Raw genomic sequence first — 19,349 nt, forward strand, 5'->3', positions numbered from 1 at the left:
GATCACACCAGGGCCGTTTTCCTACAGTGCCAAGAGAAGTGGGAATTGCTCCCAGCAGGAACAAGAAAGCTTTCTGAGAACCATGAAGGGCAAAGTGAATTTATTCCAAGATGTCCTTCTTGAGAAGCCATTGCCCACAGGCACTGGGTCCTTTAGCACTGTCTGTAGTGTTTCTGGTTAAGGCCTGGGTGGGTAGAAAATTGCTGCAGGACCCCATGGAGCCCCACCCTCAACCCACTCCCCCAGAAGAGCTGAGGAATGAGGGTTACCCATGTCTCTGACACTAAAACAGGCCACAGGAAATGACTCAAAGGGCCTCTCCAGGGTTGGCCTCACCAAAGGATTCCTTAGCCACCTGGTGTGACTGGTTGTCATTCCCTTCCTCCAGGGTCCTAGTGGAGAAAAAGCCAAGGTCTACACTGGGATACAGAGTTTGTAAAGGCCACATAGGACACAGCTTAGAACATTCCTGAGTTCAGATGGAGCAGAAGCCAAGCCTCAGCTATTGTCAGCCAGGATGTACAGTCTGTCCCTAAGCATTGCCTCACTTGCCCAAGTCTTGCTTCCTTTGGAAACAGATTCAAAAAAATAAATGGGACATAGCAAGCTGAGATCTCCCATAGGGGAAAGAGGAAAAGGAAAGACAGCTCCAGGTGTTGCCCAGCTTCATTGCAAAGCATCAGGAGGAGGCCTCATTCCTTAGAAGTTGCAGGCTCAAGCCCTGAGTATCCACTTCCACCAGGTGGATGCTGTAGTTGCCAAGGCCCTGGAAAGGAGAGAAGGTGCTTAGAGGCCTCTGAGCAACTCTCAGGCCTTCTAGAGGCTGGACTAAGGCAGCAGGACCAGGGGGACTTGTAGATGCAGTCCCTAGTGAGTTGGTAGGCTCCAATGAGGTGTCTCACCCCCACCAGCTACCGACCCTGACACCTTGTTGTACCTCAGTCTTGGCCAGCACAGCTTCCAAAGCCGCCTTCTGCCGTGGCTCCTTGGTCAACAGATAGAGAAAGCCCCCACCACCTGCCCCTGCCAGGCTCTGGCCATGTACATGTGGAGCCAGGACATCCATCATTCGCCGCACAGCCAGGGGCTCACAGCCTGGAGCCATGAGCTTCTTCTGTTCCCAGTATGAGGTCAGGTACTGTCCCAGTAGAGGCAGGCTTCCTGGAGTTGGGGCAAAGAAGGGAGTGGCATGCCTGGGCCAAGACACTCAACACCCACTGGTAGAGGAATGCAGTGCAAAGAGGCACTATACCGGTGTCCCGATTATCCCAGTGCTGCACTGGCAGGAAAGAGGAATAATAAAGCTCACTACACAGGGCTGAGGACTAATCCACACAAAGCAACTGACATGGTGCCCACCCAGCATAGTCAGTATTCAGAAAACACTGTAGCCATACACTTGGAGCCCTGCTTAGCTCTGACTTCCATGCAACAGGATGAGCCTCTTTCCTCATCTGCTTCCTGTTATGTGGGACTGAAGGGCCTTTCTCATGAGTCAAGTTTTGTCCACATGGTTCCTATCTTACGTGTGAGATCCTGGAGGGGACAGACAGAATGCTTCTATCCCTGGAGGCCTTCATACCTTGGGCCTATGCCAAACCTAGAAAGGCCCCTAGCCTCTAAGATCCATAGTGTCAAGGTTCCTGCTCTTCATGCTCCAACCTCCCTTGGAAGGAACACCTCACCTTGGCGGAAGGCTTCTGCGCACTCCTTGGTCTGCTGCACCAGACTGTGGGCATTCTGTACCACAGCAGGCAGCCGGGCATACCAACTCCTCAGGACATCCTGCAGGTGGAGCAGAAGAGGTGTGATGAAGACCCAAGCCCCACTGTGCCACTGCCTCCCTCATCCTAGGCTTGGGCTCACCTGCAGTAGATTCCGTGCCAGGCGGGTTTTGCCAGTGTACACCAGGAGCAGGTGGTCATTGAGCTTCTGGACAAAGCCCTCGGGCACAATGATCTCTTCGACCTCCACCTTCAGTGGCAGCTGGGCCCGGGAGTGCCCCATCTTGATGCCAGGCATTAGGCCACCCACCTGGTCCTGCCAGCCACCTCCTGCAATCCCGGGGCCCTATCATTGTTGGAGCCTAACTGGCCCAACTTCACTATTCCAGCACAAGCTCCTGACCCTGCATCCATGGCTGGGACCAATATGGGAAGACAGTTCCCTCAACTCCAACTGGGACAGGTAAGCTATTCAGCTTCTGTCCCCAAACCTGAGAGCAGCCCAGTCCCAGCAAGGGAGAAGGCTGCAGTCCAGGGCCAAGTTTGGTATTCACAGGCCTCAGTTTGGAATTTGGGTAAACCATATCAAAGAACAAATGTAACTAACCCTCCCTTCCAGGGAAGTTACAGCCAGAAGAGAGGGGATAGTAATTCCCGTAGCTAATGGTCCCATCTCATCTTGTCTTCTCAGTTTATGTTGGAAATAAATTAAAAAAATGAGAGATGCTGAAAAGCTTAACTTCAAAGATGAATACATCTTGCTTTAGTAATAAAAGTTATTAATTTCTTCCCTTTGAAGCTATATAAGTGACAAAGTTGGGCAAAGTAGCACATGCCTACAGTCCCAACTACTTAGGCTAAGGCAGGATCAACATCATTTATTTAAAAATAAATAAAAGTAACTAAGCACAGTGATGCACACCTGTAATCATAGCAGCTTGGGAAGCTAAAAGCAGGAGGATTACAAAATCAAGGCCAGCCTCACGAACTTAGAAAGACCCTGTGAGATTCTCAAAATAAAAAATAAAAAGGGCTGGGGATGAAGCTCAGTGATAAAGTGCCCCTGGGTGTAATTCCCAGGACCAAAAACAAACAAAAGTGGCCACATGCCATGGCACATACTTGTAATCCCAGCAACTCAGGAGGCTGAGATGAAAGGATCACAAGTTCAAGGCCAGCTTCAGCAATTTAGTGAGGCCCAAATCAACCTAGCAAGACCCTGTCTCAAAGTAAAAAATTTAAAAAGGACTAGGGATATAGCTCAGTGGTAAAGTGCCCCTGGGTTCAATCCCTGGTACCAACAAAAAATTTTAAAATACTGAAAGAACTTGAGTTGCTTCTGAGACAGGCTTTTGATAATTGAGAAAGGGCCTGAAAGGATTTAAAGTACAGAATGCAAATGGCAAGAGGCAACTGGAACTTTCTAACTAAAAGACAGTGATAGGATACAATTCAAAATGTTAAAAACCCCTTGAAATGTGCACCTCTCCTTCAGAGCACTTAGTGTGGTTTAACATGATACACTCACTAAAGTGGTTATTGATTAATGTCAATCTTCTTTATACACTATGACTTTTAAAAGCAAGAACCATGTTTTTCCTCATTTGATCCCCAGTAGATTCTCAATAAATAGCTGTCAGTTGACCAAATGAAGAACTTGAATAGCACACCCCAAAGGAAACTGAAAAGAACTCTCTATCTAACCCTTTCACTAATGACTACCTGATATGGGCTATGAGTCATTTCAATGAAAGCAGAGGGCTGGCTGCAGAGGAAGAGGAGTATGGCTGCCATAATCCAGCATCTGTGGCAGTTTTATTCCAGAGCCAGGCTGAAGACCAGGCCTGGGTGAACAGAACAGCCTAGGATCTGGAATCAGACAAGTCCCTGACTGCTCTATTGATGCATGATTCCAAGGCAACACAGCAGCCAGGAGGAGAGAAGCCTGGTGCCAGGAACATCCGATTAGATCATATCCTTGGTTGGCCCTTGCTGCTCCTCCATATGGCTGGAGAACAGCAGGGGTACAGATGACCAAGAAAAAGGCACATTGCCAGAAGGGCAGGCTGAAGTCTCTCCTTCACTCCATACTGTTTTCCCCACTAACCCTGAAGGACAGTCTGGAAGCGGGAAGAGTAAGAGAAACTAGTGACTGGTGCCCACAGATACCCAACACACATGAAAAGCGCAACAGATTCTGGCACTCAGTAGGTGGTTATAAGACATCAGCTCCTTCAAGGTAGAACATTTCAAGTTGAAAACCACTAGAGAATATCAAAGTGATAAACTACAACCATTTTAAGGAGCAGTACAGTTATGTGGCTGCTGGAAAATTCCATGTAAACTCAGGGGATCTCCCCAAGGCCTTGGGAAAGATGGCCCCACCCTGGGCCATTTCATACCTGTGGTGAGCACCTGCTCCAGGTGTAGAACTGCATGTATCAGGGCTTCCATGCCCACCACCCGGCCTGCAGCCCGCTGCAAGGCAGCCAAGGCAGCACCTGCCAGGATGCTGCTGGTACCTGCAGGGCACAAAGGAAGGCACTAGGCATGAACCACCTCTGCCGGGCCAATCCTGCCCCACTCTTTGGCTGTGCAGAGGTTAGGGAGTGGGGTTTGCAAGCCAAGGTAGAGAGCTGTGATAGGGCAGGTGGGCAGCAGGGAGCCAGGGCCCACTCACCAAGGCCAGAACCATGGGGCAGCTCAGACCAGGTGTGCAGCTCAAAGCCACCCCCAAAGGTATGCAGCAGTTGTTCACGCAGTGGGTGCTCAGAGTGGACATGCACAATCCCCGCACAGATAAAGGCTGCCTTCAGGAGGGCCCCTTTAGAGGAATAGGCACAAAGTAAATAATTTGGTTTCTTGTGACACAAATCAGACATCCCACCAAACCTTGCAACTTCCCAGTCTGGGATAGGGTTCATCTGGTGGAACAAAAGTCCAGCAGCAGCACAGGCCCCATCCTCAAGCCACCACAGGGCCTCTAACATGGGCAAAAGTGTCATCTCTATTTCTTTTTTTTTTTTTCCCAGTTGCAAATGGACACAATACCTTTATTTATTTGTTTATTTTTATGTGGTGCTGAGGATGGAACCCAGAGCCTCACGCATGCTAGGCAAGTGCTCTACCGCTGAGCCACAACCACAGCCCCTCATTCTATTTCTTATGCCTGTATGTGCCTAGGTAGGGTGAGTTCCAGCCCTTTCCTTTCCTTTGGGGGCTCTTCAACCATACTGGCTAGGTCCCAGGAGCCTGCAGTCCTATCTGGAGAGAGCTCCAGGTTCTGCCCTGACCCTGGCTGGCTGCATATGCCATCCCCATCCACACATGTCCTGACCTGGGGCATGGGGCTGGCAGTAATCCTGCAGGTCGTCCAGGCTCCGGCACACTATCTTCACAGCCATCTGATCCTGCCGAGGCCCCACGGCCAGCCACAACTCAGGTTCTAGGATGCGACGTGCCCTGGCCCCAATAGGCCGGCGGCCATCTACTCGCACAGCCAGGCCCAGCACTGCCCCACCATGCTCATAGGCAAGCGGTGGTGTGTCACTCCAGCCCCCTGTAGAAGTTTGACAAGCTGGTCATGGAGCCTGCCAGCCTGGCCCTGTGTGATTACTGTCACCCCTAACCCCAAAAGGAGCTCACCAGAGAAATCCACACGGGCTGGACACTCAGCTATCACCCACTGCCCAAGTGCTGGCAGCTCCACTGGCTCCATGGAGACAAAGTGCTGGGCTGTCATCACAGCCTGGCGGATCAGGATCTGCCCAGCCCCCTCATAGTGGCGGGCAGCTCGCACCAATAAGGCTGGCCTGCCCAGAGGGAAGGAAGATAGCAACGTGGCACCTCAAGCTGGGGGCAGTTACCTGGATGACCCACCTGTCTCTGGGCTTCCACCATCAAGGGCTATTTCCCTGGATGGCCAGGGGCTTCTCAAAGGGTTGTGACTTTCATTAGTACCCACCTGCTCAGCCATTTGTCCCTCTCCTGGGCAAGTGCCTCCACACCCGCTGCCAGGTCTCCGCACTCCAGGTATGAGAAGGGCCGCATCCATTCAGGATTCGCAGCTGGCCCACTCCGTAAGCCTCCCTGGCCCTCTGCCATGCAGCTCAGTACATCCGCCACACAGGCCAGAGCACGTGCTACCACACCAGGATCTCCTGCCCTCGCTGCAACTGGGGGTTAGAAGTTAGGGATGACAGGGAAGGAGCTTATCTCCAACACCCTTTGCTCCCAAAGACTACTCAACAGTCCCCAAACACTCTGGATCCCTCACCCCTGCCTGTGAATGTACCCTATTCTCTGCCCGGCAAGAAGTTCTCATCTTGACAGCTCCAGCCCAAATGTGCTTCTTCACTCTGACCCAGGACACCCACAGCAGTTAAGAGCTCAGGTTCAGTGGTCAAACCACCCAGGTTCAAGCTCAATCTCCCCAGCAACTAGCTGTGTGGGAGAGTGACTTAAACAGGGACCATTAATGTTTCACAGTTCCAGTGCTTTGTGGGACTATGAATGAGGCACTACCTTCAAAGTAAAGGCTCTAAGCCCCCAGAAAATATGTCTGGGGCCTCAGACATACACCCTGGCACCCAGCATAGAACATGCAAGTTTGCTCATGTTTCTAGGACCCAGAGACTGAGCAACCAGGCCATAACCATGACCAAACTCCCCACTGACAGAGATGAAGTTTCCCAAAAAGCTAAGTAAACTCCATTGGGTGTCTCCACTGCTGTGGAGTCACATGGCTCCTAGTCATGGCAATTGGCGCATAGGGCATGCAGGACCAGCGACCCTGGGCTGACTCACCCTGGTCCAGTGTGGCCAGCAGTAGCCCAGAACAGCCCTCGTGGACAGCAGCCCGGATTAGTGGGCACAGGCTGAGGTCCTGCCGGGTCTCCAGCACATGCTGTGCCTTATGCAGAGCCTGGCGGAAGAACAGGTCCCGGCGGGAGGCCAGTGTGGCTGCCCGGTCCAGGTGGGGCTGCAACTGCTCCCAGGACAGGCGCCAAGAGGCTCGCCAGGCCCTCAGGGCTTCACCCCCATCCTCTGGGGGATCCAGCATCCATAGCATGTCCCGGGGCCCCAGAGCCCTCAAAGGATGGAGCACAGGAAAAAGGCGGGCACTGAGAAGACAACGCTCTGCAGGGGGTGTGTCTGGGTCCCACAGGTCCCAATCTCTAAGGTGGGGAGAATCACATTAGTAAGAGGGAAGCCAAGGGTGCCTCCTCCCAAAACCCTGACCTGCCTGCCAATTCATGGGGACAGTATAAACTCCTCCAGGGGCAGCACAGAGGACAGTTCAGAAAGCAAGGCCATGCTCCACAGGTCACTGAACAAAAATCTAAAAGTCGGAGCATACCCAGGGGTTTGGAGTTGCCCAGAGGGAAAAGTACTGGCAAGGATCCAGCTGCCCCAAACTACCCCAGGCCTGGAGGGATGGTAAGGGGGATGGTAAGGGGGATGGTAAAGGGGATGGTAAGGGGGATGGTAAGGGGGGCTGGGGCTACTGTAGGGCAAAGAAAGGAATAAGCCACCAAGAGGCCACCCTAGTTGCCTGGGCCCACAGAGCATGCCAAGGCATCAGCTTACCGAATGCCTGTCTTCTTGAAGAATTCATTCCAGGACATGTTGAGATATGTGCCTTCCCCCTGTCTCTGGGGGAAGAGGAGGAAGCAGTCAGGGCTGTGGAGACTCCAGAAAAGGATTAGGGATTCTAGGCCAGAGGGCAGACAGCTGCTCCAGCAAGGACTAGAAGAGATGTGGGCACACAGCTAAGCAAATTCTGAAAAGACCTCAATACTCTGCTTGGGTGCCTAGAATTTGGAGCAAAATCTGGAGTTCCACATCTGATCTTTCACAGCTGACTCTGTCTCTCTGAATCTAAGTCTCCAGCCTGCAAAATGGGGGGAAAAAATCACCCAACCCACTCACAAGGCAGACAAGTAAGAGGCAAAGGCCTGTTGAGACCTCCTGGCCATAAGCACCCACAGTCTACTGCTAAGGCCAAGCCTCAGAGGGCCCAGGGTGGGGTGGGGCCCTCAAAGCCTGAAGATGGGGGTGAGGAGATATAAGGCAGATACCTACTTCCCAGCTGTCCAGGCGGCCAATCAGGGTGAAGGCACAGCCTAGGGAGCCAGGGAGCCGCACATGGTGTCCCTGCAGGACAAGGTCATGCAGCTCCAGGCCATGTAGTGCCTTGGACTGTGCTACATCCAAGCCACTCACAAAGCAGCCAGCACCAATGTGAATGGGTCCCTGATGAGGAAAAGGAGAGGCATCTTGGGTAGATAAGCACACAGGCAAGCCCCCAACATGTAGGACACTGGCCACTCTCGCCCCTACCCATGCTCGCAGGCCTCACCCGCAAATGGCAGTGCTGCAAGACACTCCCAGGCCCCAGGTGAATGGCACCCTCCAGCAGGCAGCTGACCACAGAGCTCCTGGCCCCCAGGAGCTGTAGTTCCTGTGAAGCCAAGGAGAGAGGTCTTAAGGTTGAGGACCCAGGGCTGGCCTGACCCTCCCCAACAACAAAGCATCTGGGTATTGAACACAAGGCCCACTGTTCCCATGTCCTTTGGCCAGCCAGACCCCTCTCTGGACCTGCCCTGGCCCCAGCTGAGGCCTTTCCAATCTCACCTACCCAACATCCTCCAACCCCAAGGCCACCTCTGAATTAGCCTGCCCCTTTCCTGAGCATCATGGCACTAACCTAGGTCCATATCTTCATATGTACCTCTCTCCCCAAGCAGACCCCACAGAAAGGTTGTCGTTAGTTTCTCAATCAGGCGAACCATAATGTAAAATCCTGACTTGGTCACTTAGCAGTTCTGTGGCCTTGGGTAAGTTACTCAGCCTCTCTGAGTCTCCCATGCCTCACGTATAATAGAGATGAAAACACCTACACTCCAAAGGTGTATTGGTCCCTCCCTGAAGCCCACATCCCACCCGACCCCAGGCACCCAGCAGGTACCTCTAAGGAGTAGGTAGGTCTCACCTCCACCTGGGAGTGAATGATCTGGGGCCCAGAGACCCCAGGCAGTGTGAATATGTGCAGGAATTCACTGGCCGAGGTGGTCATGTAGCTATAACTGCCGTCAGGGATATACACTGTAAAGACAAAAGTATGACCCCAACCCCATGCCTGCTGCGGGTCAGGAGCCAGACTGGGTCTCCTGCCAGCAGAGACACCTTCATCAGACACCTCCCCCACCTCCCTCTGCACACGCTGCAGCTCTGGCAGGGCAGCTGTGGTGATGAGCCTATTGGGCTAAGGGGAACCTGAAGTCCAGAGGTTCCACAACCTGCCCAAAGCCCCACAGCTAACAAGTGGACACAGCAGGATTGCAGTCCAAAAAAAAAGAAAAGCAAATTTGGGAGAAGAGGTATCTCAGTGGAAGGGCTCTGGATGGGGAGGGTGTGATTGTCTAGTCTATGAGACAGGCTGCCTGGTCCAGAATGCAGGGGACAGCCTCATTCTGGGGGTCCTCCCTCCCAGGATCTCTCCAACTCAGAGCCAATGGACAGTACCCACCCATGGTGAGAGGCTGGTCACGCAGCTCCCTCCACAGCTGAGCCCGGGCACCCCGCAGGTAACCTGCTATCTCCATGTCACCCTGCCCCATTTCTGGGGGCCTCCCAGCCAAGAAGTCCTCCCTCTTCACGTTTCGAGCCATGCAGAACAGGATGTCGAAAAACAGGGACAGCTAGAGCAAGGGTAAGAAGCATAGCTATTGGTGGGACAGGGGTTGGGACCCATAAGCCCAAGGTTGAGCTAGGATGGTCCCATCAGCAGAGAGGATGGTCCAGAGAGGGGAAGGGGCTGAGGTCATGCACCACCTTGTCCCCATCCAGGGACCCCTAGCTGCCCTCCCCAAGTTACCTGAACAGGCCGGGCTCCAGAGTCCAAGCCCATATAGGTGCAGGCATCTAGAGGTGGGCTCACATGGGTGGCCAAGAGGTGTTCAGCAGTCTCCACAGAGAAGAAGACAACCCCAGAGACCTGAAAAGGCCCCCAAAAGGGTCAGGTAGCACAGGTGCTGAGACCAGGCTCAGGGATGAGAGGCTGGGCCCAGGGAGGCTGGGCCCAGGGAGGCTGGGCCCAGGGAGGACAGATGCCACACCAGTCCCAGTCTTCTGAGCCGCCCCAGCACCCAGACTCCAGGCATACTTGGGGCAGCTCCCACCAAGGCACCTTTCAGTACTCCTCCCAAGCCTAGTTCTCCACCTTCCCCATGGTCCAGTCCCCGACACTTCGCCACTACTCCCACCCTGTCCTTCATTCTAGAAAAATTCTAAGTTTGCTTCTCTACATCCTGCCAACTGCATTCCCTGACTTCCTCACATTCTGGTTCTAGGCCTTCTGGTTCAGGACAAACCCCAAATTCCAAGGCTACCCCTTCCTCAGATTCTGGCTATAGCTGCTCCCCTAAAAGCTAGTTCTAGACCATCCTCAGATTCTGGTTCTAGCCTGCTCTGGAAGCTTCCAGAATGAGTGTGGTTTTTCCCCAGAGAGGAAAGCAAATTCTCCCTCCCATCCCAAAATGTCCTCAAAGACCCCCATCTGGAGCCCAGCAGCCATACCAGTGGCACATGCCCATCAGGCTGGATACACCGCCGTATCTCTGCATCAGTGCCCTGGTAGTAAATGTCCAAAACGAAGCCCTATGTGGGGGGGATGTTCAGAGTTGGAAAAGGGAGCAAGAGAGGACACAGAAGGCAATATTGCCATAGGTGTCAACAAGTGTTCTCCAAGTGAAAACTTATCATGCAAGTCTGGCAGGCAGCAGCACACTCAGGGGACACAAGCACCTAAGAGTTCTACCCACAGAGGGTGAGAACCAGCTTTAATCGTGGGCACTGCCTGGGAGCCCTTCCTGAGCCTGGCAAGCAGTCAGACTGAAATGCTTCTGTGGCAAAAGGTAAGTGAGCCCAGAGTTGTGGCCATGGAAAAGCACGGCAGGCTCAAGACCATGCTGGGACCAAGGACCAGATCAAGACCAGGACAAGGGGTTTCCTAATGCATGGGACTCGAAGGCCATCCCAGCCAGCTCAGCTGTCCCCAGAGGCAGTACCTGGGAGTCAGTGAAGTAGACACCATGATTCAGAGCATAAGTTGGGCTCCCAGGAAGGGCGATCACTCTGGCTCCCCGAAATCCGTCCCAGCTGATCCCTATGGAATAGCACATACAAGAGGCTCCCAGGGGCCCCAACCCAAGGCAAGGAACCCCCAGTTACAGAGAAGCAAGAGCCCAGGGCTGGGTTTCTGGGCACCTCTAAAGGGAATATGGATATAAATAAAAGGGAACATGGTTTCCAAAACCAAACAGACACTCCTTTAGAGAATAACAACCCTTGTCTCCCAAAGTATTTCCACAAAGCCCTGTGGGGTGGAAGGGGCAGCACTGCTGTGTCCATTCTATAGACAGGCATACTGAGTCGTAGCAAGGGAAAGCCTGTCTCCCGGGCTTCATCTCTATATCCTAAGCCTCCCTTCTGAAGGCCCAGAAACAGAATGGGCTAGAAAGGTAAAGCCTGCCCTAGCTGTGGCAAGGAAAGGTGATCCCAGGCCCTTTCAGACTTACCAGGGTTTGAAGGAACAGACAGCAACATGTCAGTGCTGCAGACCCACACACCTGGGGGACAGCCTGGGCCCAGCTTCAGGGGACAGGAAAAAAAGAAAAAGAGAGAAAGCAGCTGGATGGCCTGGCCCAGCCCTTTCTCTATTCCCTCACAGGCATGTTGGCCTGTTTCACATGCCCCAGCAACAACCTCATCCCAGGGGAGTCTACTCCTTAAGTATCAGGGGCCTCTCAAGACCTATGGTACCAATGATCACCACCCTCTGTCCCACCTAGAGCACATCTTCCCCCAAGGTGGCCAAGACCAAATTGAGACAATAACAAATTAAGTACCTGAACTTTCTGGGGTCTCCTATCTGAACTGGCACAGACCTTATCTGGTGGCACAGTATGGGAGAGGTGGCTCTAGTCGGGAACAGGCCCCTGGACCACCATGTGGCTTACCCGGTGGGTCATGATATCCAGCAAGCAGTCCAGGTTGCAGACCAAGGCCTCCACAGGGGCCTGGGGGTTCTCCACAGGGAGGCAGGTAAAGGCCCGGCCACAGTCATCAAAGGGAAAGTCTCGACCCTGGGTGGGAGCAGGGATTGGTGAAGGAGCTCTGGGGGCAGAAAAACTGGGACACCTCATCAGCTGTGCAAGGGTGGCAGGCATAGAGTATAAGATGTATAAAAAATGTTATCTTAGCAATTTCCCTTACAATTTTTTTAATGAACATGATTACTGTAAAAAAAAATTAGAAAATTCAAATATGCAAAAAGGAAAACTATCCCTCAGATACTAACTACTGCCCTAATTTGAGGTACATTCTATCAGACTTTAATTTATACTTTAAATGATTTTTTTTTATAAGAATGAGATGATTCTCTAGGTTGGGGTTGTGGCTCAGCGGCAGAGTGCTCACCTAGTACGTGTGAGGCGTGGGTTCGATCTTTAGCACCACATAAAAAATAATAAATAAAATAAAAGTATTGTGACCAACTACAACTAAAAAAACATTAAAAAAAAAAGAAGAAGAATGAGATGATTCTGATAAGGCTGAGGCAGGAAGATAACAAAGTTCAAGGCAACTTTTGAGACCCTGTCTCAAAATAAAATAAGGGCTGGGGACATAGTTCAGTGTAAGAAGACCTGGGTTTAGCCCAGTATCACCGAAAGAAAAAAAAATTAAAACTGAGATCATTCCACACAAACTTCTGTCACAGGCCTTTTTCAATGAGCACTTGGAGTAAGCCAGACCCTGTTTTAAGCATTCATGTGGGTCATCTCAGCACGTCCATAACCACGTTCACATCTACATCAAGGAGGAGCTGTTGCTGTTCTTGCTTTATATATGAAGACACCAGGATGTAGCTTAGTACTACAATACCTGCCTAGCATGCACAAAGCCCTGCGTTCAACCCCAGCACCACACACACATACAACAGATGAAACCAAGACCTATAGTCTAGTGACTTGCCAAGATTACAGAGTTGGTAGGTCTCATTCTAGCTGAGCATGGTGGTGCACACCTGTAATCCCAGTAGCTCAGAATGCTGAGACAGGAGGACAGCAAGTTCAGCCTCATCAGTTTAGTGAGGCCCTAAGTCACTTAGCAATACCTTATCTCAAAATTAAAAAAATAAAAAGGGCTGAGAATGTAGCTCAGTGGTTAAGTGACCCTGAGTTCAATTACTGGCACAAAAAAAAAAAAAAAAAAAAGTTTCATTCTAGGTCAATGCATAAAGATAGACCTTTTAATCTGTCTGAAGGACATACTGTATATATTTAGCCAGTTTCCGATTTTTGGACATTTTGATTGATTCTGATTCTTTGGGATTTGCAAAATGAACACCTTGCACATGCACAATGGTAGACAGTTCCTCAATTTCCACCCAATCCTGAGAATCAAGGTTCTGATCCTTTACATTGCCCATGCCCATAATTCCACTTACCATGTGCAGGATGAGGATCCAGGATGAATGCAAGACATCAGATGTAACCACCTGTCAAGAGAGAGAGAGCCCGTGGACAGAGGCCTTGAGCAAATGGCACCTGGAGGAAGACCTGTCTAAGGAAGGACTCTGACACAAGTCCACTCAGGTACCAAAAGGACAAAGACCAGGTCAAGACCAATGGCTCCAAACAGGGGAGAGGCAGCCCTGGCCTGGGTAAGGGAGCCAGCAGCTCTCTACCTAGGCCACCTCCCTGCCCTCGGTTTGGATAGGCAGCTGTAGGCAATGACTTGAGGCCATACAGCTAGGTGACTCAAGGAATGTCAGCTACTCAGCAACCAGTGTCACCATCCCCTACCCTTGCCATCTCTGTGACTACCCTCACTCTCCATGCTATGCATACAAGGTGACCAAAAGTGGCTGGGTGTGTGTGAGGACACTGACTCACATGTCCCAAAGGAAGGCCACATCTCAGTTCCAAACAAGTATGACTGACAACCCAGGATAGCAAGATCTTCGAACACTGCTTCTTGTTTGTTGAGTTTTTTTGTTGTTGTTCTTTGTTTTCCATTACTAGGGACTGAACCCAGGGATACTCTTCCACTAAGCTATATGCCCAGCCCTTTTTATTTTGAGACACAGTCTTGCTAAGTAGCCAGGGCTGGCTTCAAACTGGCAATTCTCTGCCTCAGCCTCCCAAGTAGCTGGGAATCTTCAAACTTTTAAAAAGCCAGAAAACCTCCCATTGAGATATTGGTTCCAACTTTCTAAAAACACTACAAAGGCAGACCCTGCCTTCTGCTCTCACCTGGACGGCATGGCAGGGATGAGTCTAGCCAAAGTACAGATTCTAAAACACATGCCAAATGCTGACCTGGCCAGGGCAACGGAGCCAGAGAGGTGGAAATCTTGGAAATTATCTGATTCCAACAAGAACAGGGCCAGAGGGGCAGCAGCTGGGAATCACTCACAGTGAAGCCTGCACGGGCACTCAGGTGCTCAGCAGCCACCAGCAGCGCATTGAGGGTAGCTCCTCCACTGCCCACACGTGTCTCAGGGTCCTCCACAGCCAGTAACAGTGTCCCAGTGGGGATCTGCTCCCGCTTCTGCCTCACTTCCAGCTCTGTGGTCAAAAAGTATGCTGAGACCTGTCCCCCAACCTCCCGGTCCAGGTCCAAAGCACCTGAGCAAGCCTAGAAATAGTCATTGATTTCTTTGACTTAGCTTTTCATATGGTTGCTTATCAGATAAGTAAGAGTAACCTCTTACTCCTATTTTGCAAGTGAGAAAACAAGTACAGTGAAGGGCCAGGTCAGATATGAGATCAGTTCCTGGGGCTGTAGGGATCTGGCAAGGGAGAGGATGGGGAAAGTTTACCTTGAGGGCAAGGTGGGGAGGGGGAGTCACCTACCTCTCTGGAAGACCTGCACACTGTCCTTGTACTGGCATGTCAGGATGATGACTGTCCAATCAACCCTCTTTGGCTGCTCCATTCTGGCCAAAGTGGAAGAACTTCCTGAAGCAGCAATAAATTGTTGTGTATGATTTTAATTGTTATACACTAAAATTCTTTCTGATATATAGTCCTATGAATTTTAATACAAGTATAGATTATTGTGCTCACCATCACAAAAACTCCTTCACCCTATTACTTTTTGGTCATACCCTCCTCCCTCCCTAACCCCTGATAACTATTCATCTGTTCTCCATAGCTATAGTTTTGTCTTTTCAAAAATGTCAGATAAACAGAATATGAACTTTTGACATTAGCTTCTTTCCTTCAACATAATGCGTATGAGACAAGATTGATAGCTTATCCTTATCTTTTTTTCTGCCAAGTAGCATCCCCTGGAGTGCAGGTACCACAGTCTATTCATTTGTTCACTCACTGAAAGATAGTTTAACTGTCTCCAGCTTTTGGCAATCATGAATAAAGTTCTTTCTTTTTTTTTGGTACTGGGGATTGAACCCAGGGGTGTTTAACCACCGAGCCACATCCCTCCCTAACCTCCCTCCTTGCCTTTTTAATTTGGAGACAGGGTCTCACTAAATTGCTTAGGGCCTTGCTAAGTTGCTGAGGCTGGTCTCAAACTTGCAATCCTCCTGCTTCATCCTCCCAAGTCACTAGGATTATAGGTATGCACCACCATGACTGACTAAAATGAAGTTCTTATTTAACCTTCAGGTACAGATTTGTGTGAGTACCATACTTCATTCCTCTAGGGGGACATGGGAAGTGGAATTGCCAAATCATGTGGCAAGCATGTTTTTTTGACTTTCTAAAATGTGAGTGAGTCAGGCATGGTGGTACCTGTAATCCCAGCAACTGGGGGGACTGCAGAAGGAGGACTGCAAGTTCAAGGTCAGCCTTAGCAATTTAGTGAGACCCTGTCTCAAAATAAAAAATAAAAAGGGCTGGGATATAACTCAGTGGGTTCAATCCCCTAATACAATAATATAAAAATGCAGGTATGTAGCATTTTCTGTGAGAGCACACTTAGGAGATAGGAAGTGAGGCAAGTGGGACAGGGTTGATCTCTGGTCCCATCTTAAGCAAGGGGCTGCCTTTTCTGTAACAGGAACCCCTCATCACTCAGTCACCAGCTTCGAGCTGGGGAAGGGATGGAGAGGAGCACCTAACCTCCCAGGTTCCCTAGGCTGGGGAGATTTCCTGGAAAGGGGGCAGCCAACACAAACACTGACTTGTGGGAGGTGTGCAAAACCTGTTGGAGGAAGCTGGGGATGTGGCTCAAGCGGTAGCGCGCTCGCCTGGCATGCATGCGGCCCAGGTTCGATCCTCAGCACCACATACAAACAAAGATGTTGTGTCCACCGAAAAAACTAAAAAATAAATATATAAATATTAAAAATTTTTTTCTCTCTCTCTCTCTTAAAAAAAAAAAAAAAACCTGTTGGAGGAAATCCAGACACTCAGGGACCTCCTCTCCCAGAGGCTCTGAGGCAAAAGGGGTTGCACCCTACCCATCAGTCATCTTCCTCCAAGGTACTGATAAGTGGTGGGAAAGTCCAGCCAAAGCTATGGCCTCACCCGTACCCCCAGGCCAGCCAACACTCTAACCCATGGGAAACCAAATTGACTCCAGAGCCTCTGCACTCTCACAACCATCTGTAGCTGGATCCTGAGATGTGCCCTAGTATTTGACTCTGGCAGGGATCTGCTACTATCCTACAAAGCAGCACACCTGTCACCTCTTCCCTCCAGCTCCTAAAGCTCAGTGTGAGAAAGGTCAAAGCAAGCCACATGCCACTGTCCAAGATGTGCCCTACGTATGCATCCAGTGGTTAGCTCACACCCCAGCCAAAAGCCAACTTGACACCTGAATCTCAGCAACCAGTCTCTTCTTATACCCGACTCAGCTGCCACCAAGCTCATAGTTATGGCTGATTTAGCAACTCCCACGCTTCTCCCGACTTTCAGGAAAAGCCTCTGTCTACTGAAAGAAATTGCTCTGCTGCCTGCTCAGCCCAGGGGGGTAATCCAAAGAAATCTGACCTAGAAAATTTAGCCAGGCACCTGAGGGCAAACACATTCCCTAGGATGCCCACGTGGCTCTCCCTGTGAAGGGAACAGCAAGGAACTCCACTGTGGCCACAGTTCACTGTGTGGCCTAAGGCATCTTGAACCCTCTAGGTCTCCTGAGGCAGAGAGTATAACTGACAGACACACTCCCACCCTCCCACACCCCCTGCAGTCTGAATCTACCTTCCTGTCTACATGGAGACTACTCTCCACAAACTGCTCCCCACAAATTCCTCAGGGCAGACCCAGACTTCTCTGACAGCCTGACACAATGGCACATGCCTAGAATCCCAGCAACTCAGGAGGCTGAGGCAGAAGCAGCGCAAGTTCAAAGACAACCTTGGTAACTTAGTGAGACCCTGTCTCTAAACAAAAAATAAAAAGGGCTGGAGATTTAAAAGAGCCCCTGGACTTAACCCCCAGTACTATAAAAATAAAATGTAAAGGGCTGGGGATATAGCTCAGTTGGTAGAGTACTTGCCTAGCATGCACAAGGCCCTGGGTTCAATCCTCAGCACCACAAATAAGTAAATAAATATTTAAATATTAAATATATATAATCAAGACTCCAGTGACAGGCAATTGTGGCTCCAGGACTCCCCAACTGAAACTGCTTTCCAACTGCACTGTAGTCTGAGCCTTCCTACCCATCCCTCCCTCCTTCCAGGACTCTATCACAAGGGTCAGACCTAGATCTCACATTGGCAGCTCTACCACCTCCCCAGCTCGCTCCCCTTTTTCTTCCCCCAATAAAAGCTCATAAATCTAACCCCAACTTACTCTGTTTTTCCAAGGATCCAAACTAACATGAAGAAGATAATGTCATCTCCTCTTAGAAACCTAAGGGAAAAATCAATGTAAGAACCTCTAATTTGGGTCTGGGTGCAGTAGCACAAGCCTGTAATCCCAGACAGTTGGGAGGCTGAGGCAAGAGGATCACAAGTTCAAGGCTATCCTTAACAGCTTAACAAGGCCCTGTCTCAAAATAAAAAAGTAGGGCTGGGGTTGTGACTCAGTGGTAGAACACTTGCCTAGCATGTGTGAGGCACTGGGTTCGATTCTCAGCACCACATACAAATAAATAAAATAAAGGTCCATCAACAACTAAAAAGTATGTTTAATAAAAATTTAAAAAATAATAATAAAAAATAAATAAAAAAGGGCTGGGGATGCAGCTCAGTAGTTAAGCACCACTGGGTTCAATCCCCTGTACCAAAAAGAAAAAGGAAAGTTATCTCTTGTACCAAAAAAAAAAAAAAAAAAAAGTGTGGCTTAACAATGAAAACACTTGCCTGGCAATGTGATGCAGGCCTGTAATCCCAGCAACTAGGGAGGCTGAGACAGGAGGATCTCAAGTTCAAAGTCAGCCTCAGCAAAACGGAGGTGCTACGCAACTCAGTGAGACCCTGTCTCTAAATAAAATACAAAATAGGGCCAGGGACGTGGCTCAGTGGTCAAGTGCCTCTGAGTTCAATCCCAGTAAGGGATTAAAAAAAAAAAAAAAAACAGGTGAAAACACCCTGCCTTGCCTAAGGTCATACAGAGCTAGTAGAGGCAGGCAGGAGTTTCAAACTCCAGTATTTGTGCTCAGAAATACAGAAATCTTAGAACACATATCATAATTATTCCAATACTCTGCCCACTTTCTTTTTTTAAATATTTTTAAGTTGTCAGTGGACCTCTATTTATATATATGTGATGCTGAGAATAGAACCCATTGTCTCACACCTGCTAAGCAAGCGCTCTACCACTGAGCCACAACCCCAGCTCCCTCCCTCTGCCCACTTTAAATAAAACTTCATCTGCTGAAGCTAAAACTTTTTTTTTTTTTTTTTTTTTGTGCTGGGAATTGAACCCAGGGCCTTGGGCTTGAGAGACAAGCACTCTTCCAACTGAGCTATACCCCCAGCACCAAAGATAAAACATTTTTTAATGTCCTAGGCAACACACTGATAGAGTGGGGGAGCCAGGGAGAGACTAAAATAATAAGGCCTTCTCAATATAGTGAGATGGGCCAGGCAAGGACTTTACACATTTTAGCACCGCGAAGGGGGGAAAAAAAAACAGGCTTAGAGAGGGCTCTAATTTGTTGCCTTTTGGAAAACAGGTAGAAAAGAAGCAATAATGTAAATTACACAAACGGCATGCCTTGGAGATTTGTGCATAATGATGAGACCTGATGGGGTAAATAAACCGAGGCAGGAGGTGGCCTCAAAGTAAAATCAGAGCGGCGTCTGCATTCAGCGCCCCACCTGCCTCAGGGGTCGGGGGCGTGTCCCTCCGTGTCCCAGGCGTCCACAGTCCCCTAAACTTCCGCTGAAAGACCCAGGCCATAGGGAAGTAGGACAGCGGAAGTCCCCTGGTGTAGGTGAGCGCCCGAGGGTGCCGGTAAAGCTCTCGAGACTTTTCCCTGGGGGGACCTGGGCGTGCGGCGGGTCGCAGAGTGCGGTGGGAGCCCGCGGGAGGACTACGGAGCCGCGAGGAGTCGCGCGCACCACGTACCTGCGGCCGCCGGGCGCTCGCGGAGCCAGCTCTTTCACGCGGGGCTGGCGTCGTCTCGCGGAGCACCCTG

General features: G+C 50.4%; 1 protein-coding gene across 8 annotated transcripts; it reads right to left on the reverse strand.

The window, feature by feature from the left end:
* Nucleotides 1-42: 42 nt before the first annotated feature.
* Nucleotides 43-19,349, reverse strand: FCSK (fucose kinase). Of its 8 annotated transcripts, none has more exons than XM_081275018.1 (25): nt 19,280-19,349; nt 17,558-17,617; nt 14,648-14,752; nt 14,208-14,359; nt 13,237-13,287; nt 11,747-11,872; nt 11,306-11,378; nt 10,796-10,893; nt 10,305-10,385; nt 9,604-9,723; nt 9,256-9,427; nt 8,719-8,831; nt 8,086-8,187; nt 7,809-7,979; nt 7,314-7,378; nt 6,531-6,901; nt 5,689-5,899; nt 5,370-5,536; nt 5,062-5,283; nt 4,405-4,548; nt 4,127-4,246; nt 1,867-2,054; nt 1,686-1,785; nt 938-1,161; nt 43-766 (listed from the first exon to the last, which is right to left on the reverse strand). In XM_081275018.1, exons 3-25 carry the CDS (start codon nt 14,727-14,729, stop codon nt 680-682), a joined length of 3,240 nt encoding a protein of 1,079 aa, XP_081131144.1. In that variant the 5' UTR covers nt 14,730-14,752; nt 17,558-17,617; nt 19,280-19,349; the 3' UTR covers nt 43-679. The 8 variants fall into 8 exon arrangements, with proteins under 8 accessions (XP_081131144.1, XP_081131145.1, XP_081131143.1 ...); XM_081275019.1 differs by lacking the exon at nt 19,280-19,349 and adding an exon at nt 19,034-19,263; XM_081275017.1 differs by lacking the exon at nt 19,280-19,349 and adding an exon at nt 19,030-19,263.

Source organism: Spermophilus citellus (assembly GCF_964194105.1).
Source record: "Spermophilus citellus genome assembly, chromosome: 18".
NCBI classification, from domain to species: Eukaryota; Metazoa; Chordata; class Mammalia; order Rodentia; family Sciuridae; genus Spermophilus; species Spermophilus citellus.

Excerpts from the sequence above, each read along its gene's own strand:
- FCSK (XM_081275016.1), bottom strand. The coding sequence starts at position 19,111 with ATGGCCTGGGTCTTTCAGCGGAAGTTTAGGGGACTGTGGACGCCTGGG. Across the intron at positions 5,537-5,688 it reads AGGGACAAATGGCTGAGCAG|GCCAGCCTTATTGGTGCGAG; the intron begins GTGGGTACTAAT and ends CCCTCTGGGCAG. Across the intron at positions 2,055-4,126 it reads GGAGCAGGTGCTCACCACAG|GAGGTGGCTGGCAGGACCAG; the intron begins GTATGAAATGGC and ends CCGGGATTGCAG.